We start from the raw sequence: 12850 nt of genomic DNA, 5'->3' as shown, positions 1-12850 counted from the left end.
TTTCAAGGTGATGGTGTTTTGCTCGTAGGTCAAGAAATTGAAGTTCTTCCACTGATTGTTTTTAATTTTGTTTGATCTGGCAACGCCTGAGCTCTGTGTTACGTGATTTCGACCTACTATTCCCATTGGTTAAGATAAGATAGACTTTATTGATCTCACAGTGGAGAAATTCACGTGTCACATCGGCTCAATAATCAAAAGAAGTTGCCAAAAGGAGGAAAAGGTGCATGAGGTATATACAGTGTGTCCACATATATACAGTGGATCGAAAAATAATTAAAATAAAAAGGGAAATAAAGCACAGATTTAAGATGACTTATGTACATTCAAGATGACTTATAGACGTATGGATTTGACATTGTACATTAAAGTGGTACCAGTGAGGTAGTGAGATAGCTATAACAGCTGAAGTCACGTATTTAACAGGATTATTGCACAGGGTATTGCACATTGTATTAAATTGTAATTGCACATTAGTTATTGCACAAGTTATTACAGTTATAGCTCAGCATTGTAAAGGCTGATGGCACCTGCGGTAGCGCTCCTTTTTACCGCAGGTCACTCATCCCTGCTGCCATCAGACTTTACAATGCTGCATTATAGAATAACAATTTAAAATAATTTTGTGTCGTTGGTTGCATTATAACCAGAAGTAATTATGGATATATTATGAACCTGTCAAAGTTTATAAAACTATTATATGTGTACTATATATTTATTTTTCAGTAAAATTAGTACTTTTATTCTGCACCACTCTCGACGTTCTGTGGATGTATTATTTTCGGAAAATGAATCGATTTGATGAAAAGGTTGCAGCTCTAACCTTTTAAAGGCCGTGTTACTGGAGTGCACAATGAAGTTGAGTGTTTACGTTTTCCTATTTCCACACAGTGTTTATTCATTTCATTGTCCGGGTCATCTGTGGTCAGCTAGTTTGGGGAACTTAATTTCAGCCGTTGCTGTTTGTGTTGACTCCCGCTCACATTATGATAAACAGTAGAATGCAAGCTTGCAGTTGTATTATTCTCCAGTTTTAATGTATCGTTCATACTATGATGATAAATGTATGTTGTTTTTTTTTCAATGCGCAGTGGTTTCTCAGCAATGTTCTGTATCTCTGTCTGGTTCTGCAAGACATTGTCAGTTTTTGCTTGAAATATTCAACTACGGCTCAGTAGGAGCTGGCATGGTCAGATCCTCTCCTCCTCCAGCTTTTGATTGCCAGGATGACATGCTTTTTTCATATGGAGTAGGTTGCCTAGAAGTTAAATCAACAGAGACAAGATTGTCACTTATTCATTCACTTGATGAGTTTTTTTTAAGCCAAATCGATCAGCCTGCCACAACCAGATGTGTAGCCCTCTGGAGGAATCTGTGTGCAGGTTCTCCTGAACCGTCAGTCTAAAGGAAATGATTTGTTCTCACAAGCTCCTCAGGAGTAGATCCAACAGTTAACTGTCTACTTTATTAATGTTCTTGAATGGTTTAACTATTTACATATTTTAAAAACCAAATGTATTGAAAAGGTTCAGTGTCTCAAACAGACACATTCTCAGTTTTTCTTATTTCTTTTTGTTTGTTTTGGTTTGAATTTTTTGCCATAGAACAAAAAAAAACCTTAACCTACAGTTGTGAGGATGCTTTAAAAATTATTCTTGATTTTTCTTTTTTTTTCTTTTTGAGGAGGCCAAATGAAGAAACAACCAACTTATTAGCAAATAATGTCTGATTGTTTAACAGTGACTATTGTAGATGGTGGCAGCCCGGTCTTGGTCATCTTTGGTCTTATTAACAATCCTAAGCATCAGTTTGGTGGACAAGATGATGGAGTGGCTAAAAAAAAAATCTACTGCCGTCAGAGCTTCTGTCTTCTGTTGAGTACTGAAGTTGCTAAAGGACCAAATAAACCCAGCTTATATGCAGTAAATTAACTTTCTTCTTCCCTTTTTTTTTAACATTTGTAGCGGATGTGTTTTGTGTGACTGCAGGTGGTGATTGGGGACAAAGTGGTCCTGAACCCGGTGAACGCTGGTCAGCCGCTACATGCCAGCACACATCAGCTTGTGGATAACCCAGGATGCAATGAGGTTTGCTTACGTTTGACCTCATTATCGGTACTCAATTAGCCACTATTTTACACCGTGCAACTGGTCCTTCAAAGCCTGGTTTACATTGTCCTCCTTAAATCATAATCAGCTTGTGTAGTTTAAAACATTTTAGATCACAAGCTTCACCGGTGGTGGTCCTCAGGGCTCTGACGTAGGTCCCCTTTCGTTTATGATAGTCTTTCCCTCTTATTCTCATATATGATCCCGCTAGATCTTAGACTGACTACTGCAGTTTCATCCTCTCTGGTTTACCGCATAAACTTCTGCTTAGACATAAAATGTTTCTCATTTAATTTGTGGAGAACCCATGTAATAGATTTACATATTGTTACACAATTCTTGTGTTGTACTTTCTTTTGTCGTACTTATATTTTTCAGATCATCAAACATTTTAATATCACGCAAAGATAACCTGAGTGAATACAAAATGCTCTTTTTAAACGATCACTTTATTTACTAAGGAAAATAAGTTTTCCAAACCAACCGGCCTCTCTGCCTTTACTAACACCTATAACTGGTTGTGCCATCAGGAGTTTGTGCTACCTTTGTTTTTTTTAGCATGAACCTTGCTAAAGGTGCTCATTCGGTTTTAAATCCAGACTTTACTAGGCCATTTTAAAATCCAACCTGGTTCTTGTTATTTTGAGCCATTCAACAAGTTGTTGCTGTTGCCTGATCATTAGCTGATTAAGATTTTCTGGTTGAGAATTCATGGCTTCATCAATTATGGCAAGAAGTCCAGATCCTAAAACAACCCAAGACCGTCACTCTTCCAACTATCACTATGATATTATTTTTGTGAAATAATATCATAGTGTTGTTAGTTTCATACCACATGTAAACGGATGTACCCTTTCCACTTTTGTCTCGTCAGACAACAGAAGATTTCCCAAAAAATATTGAGTTCTTGGACAAATGGTAGACAGTTTCTTGCATCATTTTTACCAAGTGGTGATTTTTGGCTCTTCTATGCTTGCCGTTTTTCCCAATTTCTTTTTTTTTATAGCGCTAACTGAGGCAAGTGAGCCCTGCATGGACTTAGATGTTGCCCTGGGTTTTGTTAAGACCTCCTGAATTAGTCGATGGGCTTTTTAGTGAGTTAAGCCTGGCCACTTCTGGGAAGGTTCACCTCTGTTTCATCTTCTCTCCATGACTGGATAACAGCTCTCACTGTAGTTCGCTGGACTCTCAAAGCTCTGGTATCCTTGTTGTAATTCTAGACCACTGAATGACGTCGATTCTCTTCTTTTCTTGAAGTTCTTTAGATGCGGAAATGATGTGTTGATTATTTTAGACCTCATAGCCAGCTTTCTTGATTCAGCAGGTCAGACAATAATCAGGCCAGGGTGTGGCTTGTGACATTTAACCAAAATCAGTCAGCTTGATCCCAGATGATGCATGATTTAAGAAGGGGAGGGTATGGAGGGAATTCAGCTGGATGAATATGACGCGCCATCTTTATACCCCCAAATACTCTCAGCAGACCAGCTGTTGGAGTTTGTGTGGACATAGGTGAGCAAACACCTCCACATCTTTTGGGAACACCCTCATGTGGCTCCATTTTGGAGCGATATTCACAAAGCCCTGGAAGCAGTTTTTAAAACGATAATACAGTTGAATTTTGTTGTATTGTACTCAGGAAACTTAGAGGGAGTTGACCTTTAAAAGTCAGATAAATATTTGATTTGAGTGCTGTTGTTGGCTTCAAAAAAGGGCCACAACTCAGAAGTGGCTGAAGAAGGAAACCCCCAGAGTAAATGAGTGGCTTGATTTAATACACAGTAGTTTTATAATGGAAAGAATAACTTTTAGATTGAAGTCAAAGGTGGATGTTTTTGAAGTACAGATCAAAATGGTTGAATTACATTTTAAATGTTTCAATAGTTTTTTGTTTTCCAAACTTGTCACTCCCACTGTTCTTAGTTGTCTATTGTGGTTTTTTTTTGTATTGTTTCATATGGAAATCAATAAACTATGGGTGAAAAAAAAGGGAAAGTTTATTTTTCAATAAAGGGGACCAGGTTGGTTTGGAGAGCTTTATTACCTTTAATAAATCAAAATTGTTATTTGAAAACTGTATTTGTATTTACTCTGTTTAGCCCTGTCTGATATTAAAACTTGTTTGATGATTTAATACATTACAGTGTGAGCAGTGCCGTACTGTTACTGTACAAAAAAAGAAGAAGAAATCAGTAGAGGGCAGACCTTATTTTTTTTTTTTACTTTACAAAGAAATTAGCAAATATCTCAACTTTATGAGTTCTCGCAGACGGTTTTATAGCTTCAGTCATGTCCAGCTTTGTTCTTGTTTTCCAGGTGAACTCTGTAAACTGTAACACCAGCTGGAAGATTGTCCTGTTTATGAAATGGAGCGACAACCGGGAGTGCGTCCTGAAAGGAGTGCGTTTCACAGCGACTATCAGATAAATCTTTCTCTATTTATTTTATTTAATTTTTTCTTATGTACAAAACACTTTCTCATTCTTAAACAGTATACATGTACTATCAATATAAATACATTGCAATACTTAAAGTGAAAAGGCCATATAGGTATTTTCTTAAAATAGTAATCACAATTGGCGGGAGCCTCAAACGGCTTTAGTTAAATAATGTTGGAGGGTTTCTAATCTCTTTCATTCCCTAAAAACCTTGCTGTTGCGCAACATTGCTCGTCTGATCTGTGTGGGCTTCTTGGTTTGTTTGTTTTCACTTTAGTATCATCAGTCAGCAGTACATGCCTGTAAATGAGACTTTAAATCACTTTAAAGGCTATATATTAGAGAATTTGAGCTGTAACTCAAAATGTATCTTGGTCTGCCAGTTAACCTTCCTCAAAGTCCTGGCCCCTAAACCCGCATATTATTTAATACCACTGGGTTACTTTTCAAAACTAATTTTGTGAGAGTTTTCCATTCCTGTTGATCAAATTTTGGCCTTTTAGAGATCTTGAACATTGATTCTTATTTAAAATGTTCAGATTTTAGCCCTGATTCGCTGTATTTGCTCTCCGCAGGGTGATGTTGTTCGGCTGTTCCATGCAGAGCAGGAGAAGTTCCTCACGTGCGACGACCACAGAAAGAAGCAATACGTCTTCCTTCGCACTACTGGACGGCAGTCGGCTACCTCGGCGACCAGCAGCAAAGCCCTCTGGGAGATCGAGGTGAGCAACGGTCAATCCATACCTGCTTTTGCTGGAGGTGCTTGGAGGTGAAGATGGTTTCCACTTTCCTTCGTTTCAGGTTGTGCAGCATGATCCATGTCGGGGCGGGGCGGGCTATTGGAACAGCCTGTTCCGCTTCAAACACCTGGCCACAGGACACTACCTGGCTGCAGAGGTCAGAGGTCACATCATACAGCTGTGTTTGCTTGTGAACATCTGAAAGTCAACCACTCTTGAATTTGTGCAGGTAACCTCGGAGTATGAAGAGGAGTGCCCCGATTTCTGCTCTCCGGTGAGAAAGTCGTCATAAAAGGCTGATTTATTTTATTTTATTTAAACCTGCCTGTAGTGCAGTTTTTCCACTGAAAATGCACAATTCTTATTGGCTTTTCTATTTATAGAGAAATTAAATGCTTTGTTTTTTCTAAACATGTTACACCTATTTTATAGCTGCTGTAATTAACAGGGAGATGGCAAAATATGTTTTATTCGTTGTTAGTTATTAGATTGTTGCAAAGAAAAGAGCCGGCTGCATCTGTTTCTCCTGGTTGCAAAGCTTGAGGAACATGAAGGTGCTGTCCTTTTTTGTCCAGCAGATGGCAGTCTTTTCATGTCAGTGTGTCTCTCAATAATGGATTATTGGTTTGCTTCAGGTTACTGTCTTGTTATCGTGAAGTTTCAAACATTTGCTGACCCAGACGTGAGAGATGAGTAAACTGGTCCGCTGCAGTCCTTTTCTCTGTTTTAACTAAATAAAAAAAATTAAGAGCACAATTTTAACAGAGTTTTCAGGGTAAATGTAAAGGTCCATCCTTGCTTGCTTTTTTGCTTCTTTCTTTTTAGGACTGTGACTTTCTAAAGGGTAAACTTCAGCTTGTATGAGAAATTGTGCCACTGGTTGGGCTCTTTTTTTGTTCAGTGATTTAAAGACTTAGTTTTTTTTACTACCTGTGTATGGACTTAGTTTCTAGAATCCATGTTATGTCAGTGATAGTCAGCATTCTGTGAACTAGTCAGTTGCTAAAGGACAACAATTTGCTTTTCAGGGTGTTTTACTGTGCGCGCCGTTTCTAATGAGATTTCCCTTTCTGTAGCTTGACTCAGAGCCAAACACCCTGAGACCCCGCTTGAAAAATGTCCAAGATAAGGTTTTCTACACTCTCATATCGGTTCCTGACGGAAACGACATCTCCTCCATATTCGAGCTGGACCCGACCACCTTAAGAGGGGGGGACTCGCTTGTGCCCAGGTAGGACAGACACTTTATAGATAGTAAGGGGGGGGGGGGCGGCTAAGTAACGTTTGAGCTCAAAGGCAGAGGTTCCCAAACTTTTCAGCTTCTGACCCACAAAATAACACCAGAATGGACCCAGGAATCATGAGTCATGATCCTAACTATTGGTTGCATATACAAGCATTTCTTCAAAATCCCTCCATGGAATCATGTAAATATAAGAAACACAAGGAGCTGTTTTTGTAGAGTGCAGCGCTGCGGAGAATTATTAATACGACATGAACGTGACAAACATGACAGTTTGTCACGTTCCAACCACCAACCTGATTTATTGGGGTTTTGTGTGACAGATAAACACAAAATAACACGTAATGGTACAGTGGAAGGAAAACTAGAAATTGTTTTACTTGTTTTGCAAAGAACAGCCTGAAAGAACAACTGTCTTGATGTGCAAAGCTGATAGCATTTCTTAAGTAACAGTTGCATCTGCTTCTGCATCAGAAGGCTTAATTCAGGAGAGTGTGTGTATATCTATCTATCTATCTATCTATCTATCTATCTATCTATCTCTCTCTCTCTCTCTCTCTCTCTCTCTCTCTCTCTCTCTCTCTCTCTCTATATATATATATATATATATATATATATATATATATATATATATATATATATATATATATATATATATATATATATATATATATATATATATATATATATATATATATATATATATATATATATATGGGCCACCCGCTCTACACGTATTGGTGCCTCTGCGTCTTTTAAATTTTTTTAAAACGGAAACTGGCCTGTTTCACTAGTGCATATTTAGTGCATGTACCCCAGTCAATAAATTTCACTCTAAGGACAGCTGTAACTGGAATCCAAAATATTGACTTTGCACGGGAACATTTTTAATGAGCCAAAGCTAATAATAAATAAAAAATACTTTCAGGAACTCTTATGTGCGACTCCGACACCTCTGCACCAACACGTGGGTTCACAGCACTAACCAGCCGATAGACAAGGAAGAAGAAAAGCCCGTCATGCTGCGTGTAAGAGATTTATTACTTTTCTCAATTTTATTTGACTTTTTTTTTTCAGTCAGTATGTCAACAATGCCTATGTTTGTCATTGCAATATTTCAAGATTGTTAAATTGTGAATCTGCATTTATTTCTGAACTTGTGCTCTGGAAACATACCCTTAATACTGCCCTGAGTTCATCTGATAATTAAATAAAGAAATGTGATTTTATTTCTGATTTAAGATTGGCACATCCGGACATAAAGAGGACAAAGAGGCTTTTGCCATTGTGCCCGTCTCCCCGGCTGAAGTGAGGGACCTTGATTTCGCAAACGATGCCAGCAAAGTGCTGGCCTCTATAGCTGGAAAGCTGGAAAAGGGCACCATCACGCAGAACGAGAGGAGGTAGAAAACAGAGGCAGGCTGTGCTGTTGCCAGGGGATGATAGCCGTGATGGTAAATTGTGTGTTTTTAAATGATTAAATTCAGAGCGGTTACGAAGCTCCTGGAGGATTTGGTGTTCTTTGTGGTGGACATTCCCAACAACGGACAGGATGTTCTGGAAATTATGGTGAACAAACCCAACAGGGAGCGACAGAAACTCATGAGAGAACAGAATATTCTCAAGCAGGTAATGCGATAAAGTAACACCGGGAACTTTTTTTATGCTCGACTCAAATTCCCCCTGACCTCCTCCTCCTCCTCTTCCTCTGATATTTTGTAACTGTGTCAAAGTAATACGTAGCGCTGCACGGTTACAGTTCTGACGATACCCTCCCTGCTTGCAGATCTTCAAGCTGCTGCAGGCGCCCTTCACAGACAGCGGGGATGGGCCCATGCTGCGACTCGAGGAGCTGGCCGACCAGCGCCATGCCCCCTTCAGACACATCTGCCGCCTGTGTTACAGGGTCCTGCGTCACTCTCAGCAGGATTATCGCAAGAATCAGGTACATGGGGCCAACTGTGGACATTATTTAATAACACAGCCACCATATGACGTGGCTGTAAGGGCTTTTTCTCCTGTCTGGAGGAAAAGAGCCATTTTTCTGTAGCAACATTAATACAACAAAACAAACTGCGTAATGTAGCTGAACATCCTGTGCAGTCTGAACTGTGAGCTGCCGACTGCAAATACAAAGACACGCAACAGGTGTGGGTAAAGCTCATGCTGTAAAAAAAAAAAAAATTATCACAAATCTCAAATTGTTTACTTCTAAGAAAAATTGATTTTCATCAATAACACTTTTTTATTGGTAATGGAGCCTCTTTGGTTTAGTAAGGAGGCCTTCTGACCACAGGGAACAGGCTCCGTTTCTCTGCAAAAAGGAGTTGATGTCCAAAAATAGCAAACACTGCAAAAGTATTAATAACCCTTTAACTTTACGGTTTACTGTGACAAACTTAAATATATCTTGCTTGGGTTTTGCGACATAGAATGGCACATAATTATGACGTAGAAGGAAAATTATACAAGGTTTACAGTTTTCTTTTACAAATAAAATGGTGGCCCGCTTTTGAATTGGGTCCAACCACCTTCCCATGAGCCTATTAATAAGAAAGCAAACCCACAGCATGATGCTTCACCCTCCATGATTCATGGCGGGGATGGTGTGATCAGGATGACGTCTAATGGTAGTTGTTTTCTACACATTGTGTTTTGCATGTAGGCCAGATAGTTTCACTTTGGTGTCATTTGTCCAGAGCAGCTTCTCTTTCACACCGGGTCGTTGTCCAGTTGACAGATTCTCACACCTGAGCTGCAGATCTCTGCTGCAGCTCCTCCAGAGTTACTTGTCTTAGCCTCTTCTTTGCATTTTCATATGATGGATTTTTATTTTCCTTTTTTTTTTACTAAGAAAATTAAATAAAAAACAAGTGCAACTATATACAGAGAGCAAAAAAGAAAACCATAAACAAACTTATCCTTTTTACATGTGATAAAATATGCAGTCAACTCAAATATGTACACGTGGGGGTGGAAATAACTTCAAGAAATATTTGTAAAAGATATGGATTATGGATTAACCAGTGCTGGTCCTTGGTGTTTCTTAGTCTTCATGATGCTGTTTGTTCACTAATCGTCTCTAACAATCCTCTATAGCCTTCATATATTTAGACTGACAATAAATCATAGGTGGCCTGTATGTACCAATAAGGTAGTAGGTCTCTGCATTTTATTTAGGGGTCTCAGAGTAAAGGGGGGAGGGTAATCACACACAGACTCATCAGATTTATTTTAATTAACATAAATTGAACAATGTGGAAAAGGTTCAGCCGGTATAAATATCATTTCAAGACACAGTCAATACAAAAGCAAATCTTTATTTAAACTTTCCAGCACTAGATGACATAAATCTTCCATGTCATAAAAACGTATGCGCGTAACTTGTTGCGTCTGCGCATAACCGGTAATGTCCCTTGCAGGAGTACATCGCCAAACAGTTTCGCTTCATGCAGAAGCAGATCGGCTACGACGTCCTGGCCGAGGACACCATCACAGCTCTGCTCCATAACAACCGCAAGCTGCTGGAGAAGCACATCACTGCTGCAGAGATCGACACGTTTGTGAGCCTGGTCCGCAAGAACCGGGAGCCCAGGTGTGTCGCTCTTTGTCTGGTTAATAATGGGCTCCTAGAAAATCTGATTTTTGTTTTGTTTTTTAATGTTTGAATAACTCCTGAGTTCTAGATGTTCTTGAACCGTCAGAACTGTGTGTAATTGAGTTTCGTGTTGCTTGTATTTCTGTCCAGGTTCTTGGACTACCTGTCGGACCTGTGTGTGTCGATGAACAAGTCCATCCCTGTGACACAGGAGCTCATCTGTACTGCAGTGTTGGATCCAGCGAATGCTGACATCCTCATAGAAACAAAGTAACACATTTTTTGCTAAACACAGTATAACAGCCGTATTGGTTTTATTTACTTTCTTAGCACTAATCAGGTAGAAAAATGAGCTCTTTCTCTTTAAAAAAAAAATGAACCAATGTCTTTTTATTCATACTCTAATCGGTGACATGAATGTCATGTTAATCTGGATTTATAATGCATTATTTTAAAGAATCGTTATCCATAGTTGAACAACAACCTCAGTGACCTCAAAACTTTGTGACCACCAACAAGCATATCCTGGCTGGATATTTGACCACTCATTTTATCAAGAACTGAGAGAGTTCACTTAAATATGTTGGCTTCATGGGCAACATGTGGCTATTAAGCTCAGTCCACAACTCTTCAATTGTGTTAAATAAACGGGCTTTTCCAGAAGCTTATTGGAGGCCTGATTTCTCTTTAGGACCGTTCATTGAGTTTCAAATCTTCCAAACCAAAGATAAAAAATATTAATGCTATTAAAGTTGCTTTAAAGGTGTAGGATGGTTTTAGGAGAGTAATTACATACAAAACTACTCCGGTTTTCCATTAAGGACGTCCTTTTGGAACACCTAGTTTTGTCCAGGTTTCAACCAGATTTGGAGGTACAGAAGTCTTTCATCTTCATTATTTCACCCATTTTTAAATCTCAAAAAGCAAAACATGGTCCCCATCTAAAGAAATGTTGGAGTCAATAAGAAGTCATCGGCATCTTTCAGTCTGGAAAGAGTTAGAAAGCTACATACAGAAAACATTGAACAGTGGGGAAGTTTCCCAGGAGTAGCCGGTCCACCAATATTACTCCACGAGTACATCAACAACCCATACAGGTTCCGCTAAAGAACCCAGAACCAAATTAAAAGCTCCAAAGGCCTGAGTTAAAGCATGAATCAACAGTAATAAAGAGACAGGAAAAATGGCATCCACTGCAAGATAAAAACCACTGCAGACTGTAAAGAACACCAAAGCCCAAATCACATCTGCGTAATGGCGCGGCGGTGCTGCTGGGGTAGAGGTCGCGACCCGTGTACAAATGCCTCAGTCCTCAACACGTCTCGGGTTCGAGTCCCGACCCATGGACCTATCCCACACGCCTTCTTTCTCAACCCAATTCCCCCAGTGCTTAAAAAAAAAGTTAGTTTTTTTGTTTTGTTTTTTTGCATAAAACATTTTCACAATCCCCAAGAATATTGGGAAAATATTCTGTGTATTGAAGAAATTGAAGAGAAGCTGCATAACTTTGAACATCACTCCAAAGCACACCAGCATGTCCATCTCAGTGAGTGGCTCAGAAATTATTATTATTATTATTATTATTATTATTATTATTATTATTATTATCCATCCATCCATCCATTTTCCAAACCGCTTAATCCCTCATGGGGTCGCGGGGGTTGCTGGTGCCTATCTCCAGCGTTCACTGGGCGAGAGACGGGGTACACCCTGGACAGGTGGCCAGTCTGTCGCAGACAGACTGGCGACCTGGTTGTGTGTGTGCCCACAGGTTGTGTGTGTGCCCACAGGTTGTGTGTGTGCCCACTGTACACCTGCGTTGTGTGTGTGCACAGTGAGGCGACCTGGCGACAATTATTATTATTATTATTATTATTATTATTATTATTATTATGAAGGTTTTGGGGAGTTGAAGTCTGAACTAAAATCACATTAAGATGCTGTGGCCTAACCCTAAACAGGCTATTCATGCTCAGACTCTCCAATGTCGCTAAATTAAAACATTTCGCAAAGGGCCAAGGTAAAATTTATGCCCTGTGTGTATTTTCAGAATTAGAAAAACTTTAATAATCCCAGCCAGACATACACAGAAAAACAGAAAAACAGAGAAGTATGTGCTACAACCTTTCATACACAATGGTCAGAAATGCAAACAAAACTCCCCAATAAATGTGAACTTCTGTAAATTCACATTTGTAAAACTCATTGAAGTTGTAGGTTGTCGATCCATCCTTGGAAAAAAAAAAAGGTTCACAAAAAACATTAAAAGTCAAAAATTTAGATTAACATTCCTGCTTATTGAGTGTAACCAAACATTTAGTATAGAGGACCCTAATAGAAAAGGCGACAATTATATCTTAACTTTTTTTTGTCATGTGAACAAGTTTAAACACAATTTAAATAAGTATAAAAAATATAAATGAAGGTTATTTTTTTTTCTCTTTGCATAACTTTTGTAGACTGGTGCTTTCGAGGTTTGAGATCGAGGGAGCACAGCTCGGGGAGAACTCTGTGGAAGCAGAGGAGGATGAGGAGGAGGTGTGGTTGTTCTGGAAGAACAGCGACAAGGAGATCCGCAGTAAAAGCATCCGGGAGCTGGCCCAGGATGCCAAAGAGGGCCAGAAGGAGGACAAGGAAGTGATCAATTACTACAGGTCATTTCTGGGGCTCGTTGTACTCTGGCTGGGCAACACCTACAGTCTGGGTTGTTAACTGGTCCGACT

General features: G+C 39.3%; 1 protein-coding gene across 4 annotated transcripts in view; it reads left to right on the top strand.

The window, feature by feature from the left end:
- Nucleotides 1-12850, top strand: part of LOC105937030 (inositol 1,4,5-trisphosphate receptor type 1) — a 121072-nt gene that overhangs the window by 37227 nt on the left and 70995 nt on the right. For all 4 annotated transcript variants that reach the window (XM_036151573.1, XM_036151572.1, XM_036151570.1 and 1 more), the window contains 13 exons: nucleotides 1989-2087; nucleotides 4425-4508; nucleotides 5122-5268; nucleotides 5348-5443; nucleotides 5516-5560; nucleotides 6363-6517; nucleotides 7458-7557; nucleotides 7772-7932; nucleotides 8017-8158; nucleotides 8316-8474; nucleotides 9952-10124; nucleotides 10278-10397; nucleotides 12587-12781. In XM_036151573.1, the coding sequence (XP_036007466.1) occupies nucleotides 1989-2087; nucleotides 4425-4508; nucleotides 5122-5268; nucleotides 5348-5443; nucleotides 5516-5560; nucleotides 6363-6517; nucleotides 7458-7557; nucleotides 7772-7932; nucleotides 8017-8158; nucleotides 8316-8474; nucleotides 9952-10124; nucleotides 10278-10397; nucleotides 12587-12781 (1676 nt within the window). The remainder of the gene's footprint in view (nucleotides 1-1988; nucleotides 2088-4424; nucleotides 4509-5121; nucleotides 5269-5347; nucleotides 5444-5515; nucleotides 5561-6362; nucleotides 6518-7457; nucleotides 7558-7771; nucleotides 7933-8016; nucleotides 8159-8315; nucleotides 8475-9951; nucleotides 10125-10277; nucleotides 10398-12586; nucleotides 12782-12850) is intronic.

The sequence above is a fragment of the Fundulus heteroclitus genome, chromosome 20 (assembly GCF_011125445.2).
Source record: "Fundulus heteroclitus isolate FHET01 chromosome 20, MU-UCD_Fhet_4.1, whole genome shotgun sequence".
NCBI lineage: Eukaryota > Metazoa > Chordata > Actinopteri > Cyprinodontiformes > Fundulidae > Fundulus > Fundulus heteroclitus.
The sequence above is the reverse complement of the archived record's forward strand: the minus strand, read 5'-3'. Positions and strand labels throughout refer to the sequence as shown.